The sequence below is a fragment of the Diplotaxodon limnothrissa genome, linkage group LG12, assembly GCF_057381915.1.
Source record: "Diplotaxodon limnothrissa isolate DT_005_m linkage group LG12, D_limnothrissa_male_GT1.1, whole genome shotgun sequence".
NCBI lineage: Eukaryota > Metazoa > Chordata > Actinopteri > Cichliformes > Cichlidae > Diplotaxodon > Diplotaxodon limnothrissa.
The window spans coordinates 25,651,428-25,665,187 of record NC_140607.1 but is presented as its reverse complement, the minus strand read 5'-3'; the positions used below and the strand labels follow the sequence as shown (position 1 = coordinate 25,665,187).

The 13,760-nt window shown below is 40.7% G+C and overlaps 1 protein-coding gene across 1 annotated transcript in view; it reads right to left on the bottom strand.

Annotated features, from left to right (window-relative positions):
• The window catches only part of aopep (aminopeptidase O (putative)), an 89,199-nt gene that overhangs the window by 10,273 nt on the left and 65,166 nt on the right, over positions 1-13,760 (bottom strand). Inside the window, exon 15 of the mRNA XM_085367378.1 lies at positions 4,870-4,986. Coding sequence (XP_085223504.1) covers positions 4,870-4,986 — 117 coding nt within the window. The remainder of the gene's footprint in view (positions 1-4,869; positions 4,987-13,760) is intronic.

Here is a 13,760-nt window from a genome sequence, read left to right as displayed (position 1 = left end):
CCCGGCAGCTGTTCCCCGTGCTGGGTTACATTCCTGGGGAGAGCCCGGGGGCATAGCAGCTGCCTGGTGCACCTCTCCTTACCCTCCTTTTTTTTTCTTCCCCTCCCGTTTCCTCTCGCTGGGCCCCTCTCTCTGACAGCACATGCAATTACACAGTGACATTCCTTCATTTATTACTGCAAACCTCCCCTCTCCCCCCCAAATCCTCCTCACAACCGAGGAACAGCGTCTGTGTGTGCGCTCTTATCACAATGAACAAACTTTCACGTCTCACACAAAAACACGCATGGAGCAAAGATGCGAATGCTCATACTGCATACCAGCATTTTGGGAAATATTCTCTTTCTTCACGAAGGATTTTCCCAAATTTTATACCAGTTCCATAAAAATGAAGCAAGGGGATGAGACAAATGTATACAAGAGAACCTTAGAGCTGCTATTAGGAGACCTTTTGGTAAAGCTAGTGTAACTGTGTATGTGAGTGGGATCTGGTTTTCTAACGACAAAATAAAAACTTAATGAACTATCCATTTATCTCTTTTCTTTGTAAATCTTTGCCTTTTTATCATTTTTTTTATACTACTTTAACCATTACGCTTTATTTATGTTGTTTGCCCAGTGGCATCTATTAAGTCTACAAGGAATTTCCCTCCCCTAGGTTTTTATTTTTGAAACTGGGGTGGGTTTTTTTTGCCCATTTGAGGAGCTGTTTTTTGTTTCCAGTCTAATATGAGCCAGTGAAGTCCTTTGAAGTCCTTTGGATTAAAGCGCACAAATAAACTTGAGATTTACTTCTTTTTAGATGACCCTTGGTAATAACTCTTTTGCCTTGTTCTGTTGTCTCCTCTACTCGGCTCCGCATGTTCCCAGTTCTTGATGTGGTTCGGTGAAGTCTCCAGTGACTGCAGTAAACCTAATCCTAGCATCACGCTTGCACAATAAGGCCAGTTATAGTCTCAGATAATGCTCCATATGTGCATGTGCACTGTGGCGCAATTGAATTGCATGTTCATGCGCTCATGTAGCATCACACAGGTAAGGATCGATCTCATTAAGACTGATACCATTCTTCATAAGAGCACTTGAACAATTCCTTATCAATTTCCTGTGTGGGAACACAGTAAGCTTGTGCAGATTTTCAGCCTCACTGTTGTATTATCTCCTGTCTGTACGGAGTGTAGAAACTGTGTTTTTTAAGGTTTGCATGTGACTCAGGTGTGCAAAAGCTCTGCACCAATAAGTCTAACAATACACAACAAGGGAATTTATAAGCTTTGCGGCAACTGTCAAATGGTTTGGACAATCTGAGACCGGTTCTCAGTTCCCATCACTGCACACAGCATCTCACGTCACATGAGGCTCATATGAAAGGAAGAGGGCCACGCACTTGGTCTCATACATGCAAACACATGCCCCAGCTCACAGACACACTCGCACACATATTCATGGTCACTGACGCCATAGACAAAGCATTCCGACAGCACGCACACCAGTGGTCAGCCACGTATTTCCTTTCACTATTGTGTACATGCTTACGCAAATCACACACACACGGAAACTCAAGTTTGCATGCCAGTCTTGAAAGCACCTTTAGTCCAGACCTTTTAGTCTTCTGTTGCTTTGTGCAGCATCTCATGTGAACTTCACTCCACTTTGACTGTGTGAAACTTTGTTCGACCGCCCTCTGTGTTACATATATAACATGTAGTGTCATGCTGCTATATAAGAGGAACAGCTGGGGGTTTACTATAGGCTGCTAAGGGCTGATAATACACGTCTATCTTCAAGTGATCAATCAGTTGTTTCACAATGCATTCAGAGCCACGGCATTACTAACGGCCTTTTTAGAAGTCATAACAGCTATTCATATCACCCAATATTCATTCACTCTGAAAAGCTCTTTCTACATCAGGTAAACACTGAAGAGCTGCAGAGGGCTCGACTGCACTCAGTCCTGTATTTATTTTAAACAGATCAATCATCAATCCTCTGCGATGAAAGTGGCAGCAGACAATGCAAAGCTGCGTGAGAAGAGGACAGAAAAAGTAAGGGGGGGAAAAAAGACCTCTGGACAGAGAGAATAAATGGGCACGTTTATATGGAGAGACGTAGGTGATTAACCTCTTCTGAATGAGATTACTGACATTAGGACTGGCCCATTGCCTTCAGACAGGTGTGTGCAGGTATGCTTGTGTGAGTGAGTGTGTGTGTGTGTGTGTGTGTGTGTGTAGGTGAGTGTTTTTCCATGCATGACTATGTGCGTAATGGCCCTGCGTATTTTTAGCAAACACTTAAAGTTTTTTTTTCCTGGAAATTGCAGATGGGAATCTACTTTCATCTGCCAGGAAGTCTGACTAAAGAGGTGTACGTGTAAAAAGCTGGACTCAAGGCCAAACACAGTGACCTCAGACTGAGACCACGAGGTGGATTACTAGAAGTGAAAATAAGACAATGAACTACAGACGAGTTACTGAAATACACCCACTTTTACTGCGTTCCATTTGCCTCGGAAGTCGGATGTCGGAGCTGGAAGTGACATCACTCCCGATTTGAATGTGTTCCAAAGGAACATCAGAAAACTAATGAAAAACAGGATTTGTTTGGTAGCAAGATACAGCTACTTATCACTAGCAACACAGCACAATCGAGCCTAGCCCTGCATATGGCTTAGTCAGCTTTGCCAGTCACAAATATATATCAGTAGAAGTCTAGAGTTTTTACAGTTTTACTAATGTTTACATGTACTGCCATCATCTTGGATGAATAAGTGAGGGTGGCGGGGCTGCTCCGACTTTCCGAGTTGGAAGCCTGACTTGGGGGGTAGTGCCAGTTGAGAATTCTGATTGAATGCATCTAGGTACACCTATTCACATGTTCATCAATACAAATATCTAACTGCCTAATCACATGGCAGCAACTACAATGTATTTAGGCATGTAGGTTAAGATCACCTGCTAAAGTTTAAATTGAAAATCAGAAAGGTCAAGAAAGGAACCAAAGACTACCTTTCTTTTAAGCTTAACAGAAGTTTTTGACTTTTTTTTATTTGTGCAGCAGATGTTGCCGCGCCCTCCACCTACTTGCAGCTGAAGAATGTAGACTGAGCAATGCTCCATTTACAACCACATTCAAATCCTCACATTACCTCTGCAACCTACTAAATAAAGATGAGTTTAATGGGTCTCAGATGGAGCTTTTAAGTTTTCATCCAAATTTCACAAATCCTTTTCCATTTATTTCCAGCTTTATCTTGGAAATATTGGGGTGTAGGTCATATTGACTGAGTAGACATGGTCAACATAAGCTGCTGAAAATCAAACCAAGCATTAGAATGGGGAAGAAAAGTGATTTAAGGGACTTTGAACACGGTATATTTCAGAAATGTTTGAGGCTGGCTAGATTAGTGAGTGAAATATATTCTACTGGGATTTTCCCACATAACCATCTCCAGGGTTGAAAAACTGAAAATATGGACAATAATGCCTTGTTGATGCCAAAGGTCAGAGGAGAATGCCCAGGAAGACAACAGTAACTCAAATAAACACTCGTTACAATCAAGGTATGCAAAAGAGCATGCCACAACACATCAAACCTTGAAGCAGATGTGCTACAGCAGCAGAAGACTACAACTGGTGCCACTCATGTCTGGACAACAGAAGCTTAAAAAATAAAACACTCAAATTCTTCTGCAACATTTGGAAAGTAAGGCCAGAATTTGGTATAAACAACATGAAAGTATGATTCCATCCTGCCTTGTATCAATAATTCAGGCTGATGCTGGTGGTGTAATGTTGTGGGTGATTTTCTTGGCATCCTTCAGTCCCCTTAGTACCAGCTCAGCATTGCTTAAATTCCTCATTCTACCTGAGTACTGTTGCTGATCATGTCCATTCTTTCGTGAAGACAGTGTATCCAGCAGGATAATGCACCATTTCACAAACTTCAGCTCATCTCAAACTGGTTTCTTGAACAAGATAATCAGTTCACTGCACTCAAATGACCAACACAGTCACCAGATCTCAATCCTATAGAGCACCTTTGGGATGTGGTTTCACATCATGGATTTGCAGCCAACAAATCTGCAGCAACTGTGTGATGCTATCATGTCAATATGGACCAAAATCCCTAAGGAATGTTTCCAGCTTCCAACACACTGCTTGCTACGTGGACCTGCTAGGGAAAATCACGCCTTTATGATTTCAGATTCCAGCAAGTAAATGAGTGGAAACGCACCACAATTGAGCAGCCTCTATATAACAGAACATCTGAGCTCCATTATATACATTACCGCCCCAACAAAACAGCTCATATAACTAATAATAACTCGTAAAAAAAACCTAAATATGTATCAAATTTTTCTTTTCAAGAGAGGCCATGTGTTAATGATGGAAGTCAGCGTGGACAGTTTACAGGCTCGGGCACAGCTGTGTTTTCACAGCGCTCCTGTACTGAGAGGAAGCACTTGATCATCCGCACACACATACATACACACATAGCCAGAGAGTACAAACAGTGAAAAGTATGCACACATACACACACACACACACACACACACACACACACACACACACACACACACACACACACACACACAGGCAAACACTGTTAACAGTACCATTAAGGAACTTTGTTCAACATTAAAAAATGAAGCAAATACTTGTGGGATTTAGTCAGTAATGGCTGCTGTAAAGAAGAGAGCTCTTACAACAGAATTTACAACACATTACTAAGTGCCATGCTTTAAGATGTGCACGGAGAGGAAAGCTACTTTTATTATCGGAGGGGATTGTAAATGTTGGGTGAATATGCTCACTTGTCTGAGCATGTGTCTGCGTTTGTATGAGTGAATAAGCGAGTGTGTGGTCTTACCTCAGCGTCCTGATTCTGCAGACTGTAGGTTCTCTGCAGAGCACGAAGTGATGCCATGCTTAACTCCGATTCCTCCAACAGAAGCTCCAGAAGCATCACTAGCTGGTCCGACGTCAGCTGAGGAGACAACGGTTTATGATATTAATAGCTCTGACTAATCTAGCCAGCCTCATAAAACATATTGAGGCATTATTAAATAATACAAGGGGTGGGAAAACTCACATTTTCCTTACACCAGCAGCTTCAAATTACCAAACTTGCAAAAATTATCAAGACTAGCTGAATCATTTACATGTTGGATCCTGTGCACCCACACATAAGCACATTTGCATTATTTTCCGCGAGTTAGATTTTCTCCTCCGTGAAATGAAAGCTTTGATGAAAAAAAAAAAATACATCAATAAAAGTCAGGCAATTAATGCCGCCTTTCAAACAGAGGAAATGGTGGAATAATAAAACAGCTGAAGTGGTAATTAAATAAATATGGTAAATCAAGTGAATCTTGTACAGCTGGGAAATATTACAGAATAGGCAAAAGACAGATGAACGGAAAATATTAGGGCAAAGAAATTAAGTTGTCTTTTTTGATTTTGTTCTATTGGAGAGAAACTCAGAGGAGCACTGTTCAGGAACACACTTTTGGGCGGGGGGGGGGGGGCATCTTTGACAACGTTTCTGCTCGTAGGCTGCGAGACTGCAGTGAAATCCCCCACTGTATCAATGTCACAGACTAAAAGGTTTTCAGGAAAAACTAAATGCCTGACTGCTGCTTCCTAATCGTGCATATATTGCTTGTGTTATCCTGAGGTAGACCTGAAGGAAACAATCTATTTTCTTCTTGTGATTGCCATCTTCAGGGACAGTGAGTTTAGATGAGTATTCTGAGGATGGATGTGGGCAACGATATGAGAGAGTGGCTTCCTCCTCCGGAGACAGCTGTGCCCAGCCTTGCTTGCCTCTCTCTTGGATACACCCAGCACTACCGGCCACACTTCTTCTGTGGTCCCAGTCTGGGACACAATTAATGGCTGAATTAAAGCCAGAGACTAATGTGAAAATAAGTATGAAGTGGCTGTGAGTGTGTGTGTGTGTGTGTGTGCGTGCGTGCGTGCGCAACTGAGAGAGGCAGGGTGCGTGGAAGTGAAGAGAAAGTGACACAGAGGAGAAAGCCACATTCTGCTCTTTCTGGATACGATTACCTCTTTCTATTGAGGTGAACGCAGCCAGCAAATGCATGATGAATAGCTACATTTGTGCAGTCTGTTGAAAGCTATTTATGGTAAACAACCTCCTTAGTGCTGCTGGGAAATACCTGATCTAAAACCAGGAAGTACTTTAGCATGTACCTGTTGAAGCTGAGGGAATAACACTCAGACTCAAGCTGGAAAACATTCAAATCAAACATTACTATCGCTGCTACACACACACAAATACTGACGATCATCCAGCTCTGTGGAAAATCTGATATCCAGTCTTTCTCTTCACCCTCTATTGACTCTCCTCGCTCCTCATCCCTCCTCCCTCCAATTTGTGAAGGCTGAGTGTTTTCTAAAGTGCCGTCTCCATCTCTAAAGAGTCTCTTTGGGGCCCACCCATGATCCTTCTCACTCTCCTACCCTTCCCTTTAAAAAGTGAGGAGCAAGCTCTTTCTTTGTCTTTCTCTCTCTAACTCTTTCTCTCCTCACATCCCTCTGCGGTGACTGTGAAAGCCTGTTGTGTGTTGTATATATTTGTGTTGCCATGGTGGTAATCAATATGTCTGCAACAGTGTCTCCAAAAGCAAATTCCTGGTCAGTGATGGTACATTACAAACCAACTTACATTGTTATTATTACCCTCACACACGCACGCGCGCACACAGACACTGTACACATTGAAACACGATCGTCTCCCTCATCAGTTGTCATCTCCATGGTGAAGTTACCATCACACCACACCAACACTATCGAGCATACATCAACAAAAACACAAACAAACTAAAGTACTTAAGCTACTTTATACTCCTTCTGTCTGTTCTTCAGAGGAGAATACTGCACTTTTTTAAAACCTTATTATGTGCATAATTAGTTAGCCCATGATTACTTGGGTAGGGATCCTTACTTCTACAACTAAAAACTTTAAAACTCCTAAATTCCTAATCAATTCCATACTAAATCCACATTTTTGCCAAGTTCCCTACCTCAAGCATTTTATTTATTTATTCAAATCCTTTTTTTAAAACGGTGGATACTTAATTGGGTGGAAAATTTTTAAAGTTAGAAACAAAAGGAAACTTTTTAAATTACAAGGACTCTTTTAGATGGGGTAGTTACAGAAGAGGATTAGGTCCACTGTTTTTTGGTCATTATTTTTTGGGGGGGACTTATGGGGGAAAAAAGTCATGACCATTTTTTTCCCCCACTGATCCGTCTGTAAAGAAAAAAAAATTAACTGAATGACTTGAATTAAAGCCAGAAAAAAATGACAGGGAACGTTCACTGGTTAAAAAAAGGCTATTTATTTTTCTTCTGTGGGCAGGTATTTATTTGGTCTAAAAGGTTCTGGTTAGTAGGGAACATTTCATATTGGTTTTTGTAATTTAAACCAAAAAAATTCCCACACACCTACGCTGCATTCACGTTGGTGCAACATAAGAAAAAAGTGGGTTGTTTGTGGCTTATACAATTTATCCTGAAGTGTATATTTTGCTTGTATTTGAGGTATGTGGTTGTGTACCGAGTTATTTTAAAACAGGGAAACCAGATTTGCATCGTTTGTCCACATGACTGTGGTCTTTGTGAAAATGTATAAATTTTAAAGATTTGTAAAACCTGTCAATTTCATTCTGGGGTTTGCGATAACCAACAATTATGCAAAAGTAAGACAACAAATTGTCGGTGGATATTTTACATATTGCACTGGTTGAGCAGTGGAAGAAACATGAATATACAGCATTTCTAAGTAGCTTAATAAAAACCCAAAACCTTCTGTGATGTTAAAGTGTTGATACTTTAATAAATGCTGACTTTTTAAATATGAGATATGGGAACCCCTGGTTAAGAGTAGCTACTTGCTCAACTTGCTTTAACTCATTTTCTTTTAAGCCTTGCAGCATCCATCAGCAAACCTGAGAAGCCTGTATCAGGTGGAAATCTGAAGTGAGTGATATAGCACTTATTCACAATGCTGTCTCCTCCTACGCCTGTAGGACTGACTGTACAACTTACATAACATTATGTAAATGTATATAAAAGGTCTCATTAATGTTATCACAATGATGTGATAAATAATAAGAATTTGGTAAGCGTTTAATCCGCTTTTATGTTTCATGTTAAAATATGGATTATGGATTGAGAACTGCTGTACTGCTGGGCTTTTACGAAATTCTGACTTCAGGGCAGCCTGAGCGTGGACATGTGTGTTAGTGGATGAAAGAGAGGAAGAGAAAGACCGGTTGTGGGTAAAAGGTGAACTCTACGGATGAGTACTCCCTTATTAATGGGTAGAGAATGGCACACCAACACAAACAGCTAATAGAAGAAAGCAAACACACACACACACACTCTCGCTAGGTCATTGGTACCTAACAATAGCACTTAATAGTACAGTGCTGAAAACCCCACTGACGGGGGAAACATATCCCTCTCTAGCGCAATGATTTGTGTGAAAAGTTCACCACCCACACACACACACACACACACACACACACACACACACACACACACACACACACACACACACACACACACAGAAGAATTTGACCAAATTAAAGAAGCATTACATTCCCATGCTGTCTGTTAAAATTAAGGAATATAAATGAAATAAGGTATATATTGCCTTGTGTGTAGGTGCGAGTGTGTGTGTATATATACAGTTGTGTGCATGTATTCCTATAAGAGCGGGAAGAGTTGGAGAAAATTAGAGTTTGAGAGTAATTGAGAGTCAAAAGAAAGAAGCAGCTACATTTTGTGTGCGTGTGTGTCAGTACATACGTGTGGGTGTATAGGACTATGGGACTTGTATTAGTCATACTACTGCTGCGGTGTAACACATTTGCACAGCACAAAATCACGTGAAGCTCAACAGAAGCTTTATTGTGGGATTTCTATCCTTAATACTGATCACCATAAGGAGCGATAACGAGGGGCAGCTGACTCCACTGCATCTCCTTCTTTAAAATTGTGAAAAACTAAACAAAAATAATGATTTTTTTTTCTTTTAAGAAAAGGTAAATCTTAAATCCTTTCTGTGCCTATCTAACAATCCATCACTTGTTCAGCATTTCCATGGCAACAGGACTCTTGTTCTGTACAGTACATAGGACAGCGAGCCCATGTCAATTTTCTGCAGCCTTTATGCATGCACAAATAGATTCAAAACATTAATATAACCTTTACATCTTCTGTGTTAAATCAGGTCAGGATCTCTACCTCTTTTATTCTCCTTAGCTCAAGCAGCCAATCACCATTTACAATCACATTACTGCAATAACCTCAAGTAACCCCTGGTGGGTGAATCATCCCTGCTTTCGCCCACGTTTCTGCTTTCTGATTTGAATTTTTAAAAATGCTTCTATTTCTATATCCTTTTTTTTTTTTAGCACTTTATTATTTGGTGTGTTTTTTGCTTCCACTCCATTATAAGACGCGTGCAACCAATTACAACTGTAAATAAAAATAAAAAGGGGAATGACGACAGCAACGGTTACAGGAAACAAAGGCAAACAACAGAAAGGAGACGACAGACAAAACAGACGTCCTACATCCTGAATTACTTTATACTAAAATTAAAGCCTGCAAAACGGAAAAAATGTGGTAGATCAAATCATCTCAAGCTATGTAAACAAATAAAAAATCAGTTATAGCCAGGCACTACTGAAAAGTTGTTCCTTTTTTGTTTCCGTTTTGTTGTAATTCCTCTATGAAGTTATCTTTCAAGGCTAAACTAACTATTGTTGATAGGGTACGGATTATAACTAACACTTTTTACAGATTGTGTTGTTTCTTGTCAAATCTTGTGTAGTAAGAGTATCAGTTTAGGAGTACTGATATTCTTTTTCTAACTGCAACTTTACTATAATGCTCAGCATATCTTCTAACTCTTCCTGGTTGGACAGATATGTTGTTCATAACACATATTGCACAATAAACCTGTCCAACCAGGTATCCGACCTCCTCTGATGCCCTTCTGTTTCTTTTGTCCCTATATGGCTCACTCCCACTACAGTGGAAACCTCCTCACATCTAGGGGAAAAAAAATGGTGATTGCATTGAATTTTTTTCGCATTTGGAACCGCTTTTAATTGCAAGGAAATTGCACAGGTTGCCTGGTAGGAGGCAACCAATCTCCAAACGATTGTGGTTTGACTGACTGTAATTACTTTCAGACAGATTGGCGAAGGTTTTCAAATAACTGCCGTCTAAAACAGATTGCCAGCACGTCGCAATAAATCTGAGTCTGTTTGTGCTGCAGAGACTCTTTGTAATAAGGGACTCAAATGGTTGCCAGTTGGTTGCGTTCTGATTATTTCTGTTTCAAATTTATGAAGTTTGGGCGGAATTTAAGCTGCTCCTTTGAATTTCTGTGTATGTAAACAGCAAGGAATTTACAATAGTTGGCAAAAGATAGAATTTTTCCATCTATTGCCTTCAATTTATCAAAGTTAATTACAATATTAAAATAAACTGCACGTTAGACACATGTACGTTCATTAGAATTAATATATGTCATTAACATTTTATCACCATCTTGATGTACCCAAGTTGCTTTGAAACTGGCAACTGACTGCGAGTAATTGCAGACCCGATCACTGTCTTCGAAGCAACCATTTGCAAGTTTACTGCACACGGTTGCAACCAATGTTTTTCCTAGCGAGACTGTAGAAATAAGGGATTATGGAGGGAATTTTCCCCATTCTTAAGTTAAAGAAGGACAGCAATGGATTTCCAGCAGACTGCAAGATACTTCTGATTTTCACTAATGTTTCTCAGTTAATAGCAACATTATCACAAACTGCGTGTAATTGCCAACCCATTAAGCAGAAATTTATAGCAGACTGATTCTGTCTCATTGCCGTTGACCACAAATTCTTGCAGACTTGCTCCCCGCTCTGGGGGGTGTTCCATATCCTCAACATAAAGAAAGTTGTGTGATGTGAAGATCATAAAGTCTCTTAAATCAAATTTCTGACTTGTGATTTTGTCCCATATTAAATAAAGTTTGATCTGAACTAACACAAATGCTTTCTTTTCCTCCATTACTTCCCCTCAGTTCCGTCCCTACCTACCTCAGTACCACAGGGGAGAATGTGCTGCTTGTTCAGTCACATTGCATTATGGGGGTTGGAGACATTGACTAACTGTGACATTATAAAACCAAACTGTGATTTCTGAGAGGCCATTGAATCATGTGTGTGCATGCACGTGCGTGTGTGTGATGCCATTCAGCCGCTCGGCTGCCTTTTATGTCTGTCTGACCGCAGGCTCGTAAAAACACATTCTGGCACCAGCAGCTAAAGGCCTCAACCCACGACTCAGGTACTAAGGTTTCACTCTTTCTTTTACTCAGATCACCTCCCTTTCTTTCTCCCTCTGCCTCTGTCTCCATGACTGTCTGCTCCCTGTCTCCATACCAACTGCCTTTCACTCTTTCTTTCAGAGCTCCAAACTATGTGTCTGGCTCCTTCAATTAAAGCTCCTCCTTGCTTCTTTTATCTCTTTTTGCCTATTTTTTTTAACAGTTGATTTAAAGGCCCAAATGTACATCTGCTCAAACCATAGTGGCAGGACTGAGCTTGATAGAGGAACAGTACACCAAGCAGCTGTTAAAGTTCTCTCAACAGACATGACAGCATAAACAGCATCACACACACTTACACTATTAATTAGCTCGTAACTGCTCTATACAGCTGCACGAAATTAAAATGTGCAGGAGAAAAAAAACATAAAAAAAACAGGGCAGATGGCCGAGAATAAAATACTAATCAAAAGGCAAGAAAATAACCAAAACCAAATAATTTGAAAGAAACTTTCTGTGTCTTGGGTACTTTTTGGAACATTTTCAACCGCTTCTCTGAAATCTCTGAACCGCTGCTTTACTTTAACTGTTTAATCAGTTTTTGCTTCTCAATGTGTACTCCTACCGACTCTCACTACCTTCCCCAGAAAGAAACGCTTTATTTAATTGTAACATCACATGATCACTTATTAGCAAAAGGTCCCTGTTACACAATAGTGGTAAGTCTGTGCTGGTGTGGAACAAGTGTGGGAGACTTTAGCTGAAGGTGCAGCAATATTGAGATGACCCTATAAATATGATAAGTGGCTCGAGAAAAATAAATTCATTCACTGTGAGGATATAATACTGCAATCTTGTGGGTTCACAAGGTCCAAAAAGACATTACAAAAGGGTCTGATGACATAGGTTTTGTAAAGCAATTTTGGGTAATGGATTGAAGTCCACACACACACGCACAGGAGATACTAAAAGGTTATCTATGAGTCACATGCTGCCCTTTCAACTTGTGCAATGGAGCCATCCTCTATTCTATCATCTCCTCAAATGATGTCACACCTGCTGTTGCTACAGCATGGTGATGATCTCACAGATAGTGCCGGTCACAGACTGATGACCTCGGTGATGACCTACAACTGTGCCTGTCTATCTGTAATTTAATCATTAATATCCCTCATTCTTTGTCTTTCCAAATTGGAAACCAGCCTAATCAAAAAACCGGAATAGCTACAGATGCTGGAATGAGGCAGTATATATGCATGCGTTTGTGTGAGTTACTGTTGCAATCGTTCAGGGGGTCAAAACATATAGAGGGCTTTTGAGGGACAGATATAGGGGAAGAAGCTTTATCCTCACAGTACAATAGCTGCTGAAATCAATTATTTTGTTCATTTATCTCCCTACACAAATATGGGCTGACAGCACGCAAAGGGTCAGGGATATTCACCGTTGTGAGAACGAGAATGAAAAGCTCATTTAGAAAACAAACAAGCCTATGTGCCGAAATTAGGTTCTCTCAGTCAAATGTGCTGGAATCAATTTTGAGGGCGTATACAAAGAGCAGCTTTATTATACACTCTGCACTCAGCCTGTGTTCTCGACCCTAAATCCCCAACGTTTAACCCAGCTTATGTACATACATGATTATGTAAATGAATCACTTTTCAAGTATGTTTAATCAGCAGCTTGCTGTTAGGGTGGGTAGCTGCCTGTCCCCCCCCCCCCCCCCCCCCCCCCCTTCGTCTTCTTTCTTGGCCTCAAGTTCACAATCTCAGGCCAATCAAAAAGCAGCATGAGGTCACAACGGGGTTGCGACTGACGGGTTAAGCTTAAAAACCACACACAGTGGACCTGTAAGTAGGGAGGGACTCAGTGGGGAATCAGCAGCACATGCACCAACAACATAAAAAAGAAAACACCTGCACAAAATGAGTGTGCAAGTATACACAAGCATGCATTGAGGTGTGTACTTTGCTGCTCTTTAGATGGTTTTCCATCTCTGCCTCAGCACTTTGTTCTTTCTTTGTGCGCTGCAGAAGGTGGGGCGTTTGTTATGTAAAATTCTATGTTCCTGCAATTTGGCACTGATGATGAAGGCAATTAACATGTTTTCTCTCCTACTCATCACCACCCTGACTCATACTTATTCACACATGCACACACCTCCAAAACAGGGAGAAGTTTAATTAATCTCTGGCACTTTGTGCTTTGACGCAAGCTGCAAATCTAACTGTCTCCAGTGGATGCCTCCCTCTTACTGTTCCTCCTCCTCCCACAATCCTCTGTTTAAGTTCTGATGGACAGAGAAACAACTCCTCAAACAATTCAGACCTGGCTTCTTTCTTATCAGCACAACCTTTTTTTTTTCTTCTTTTTTCTCTTCAATTTTGCAAAGCTCA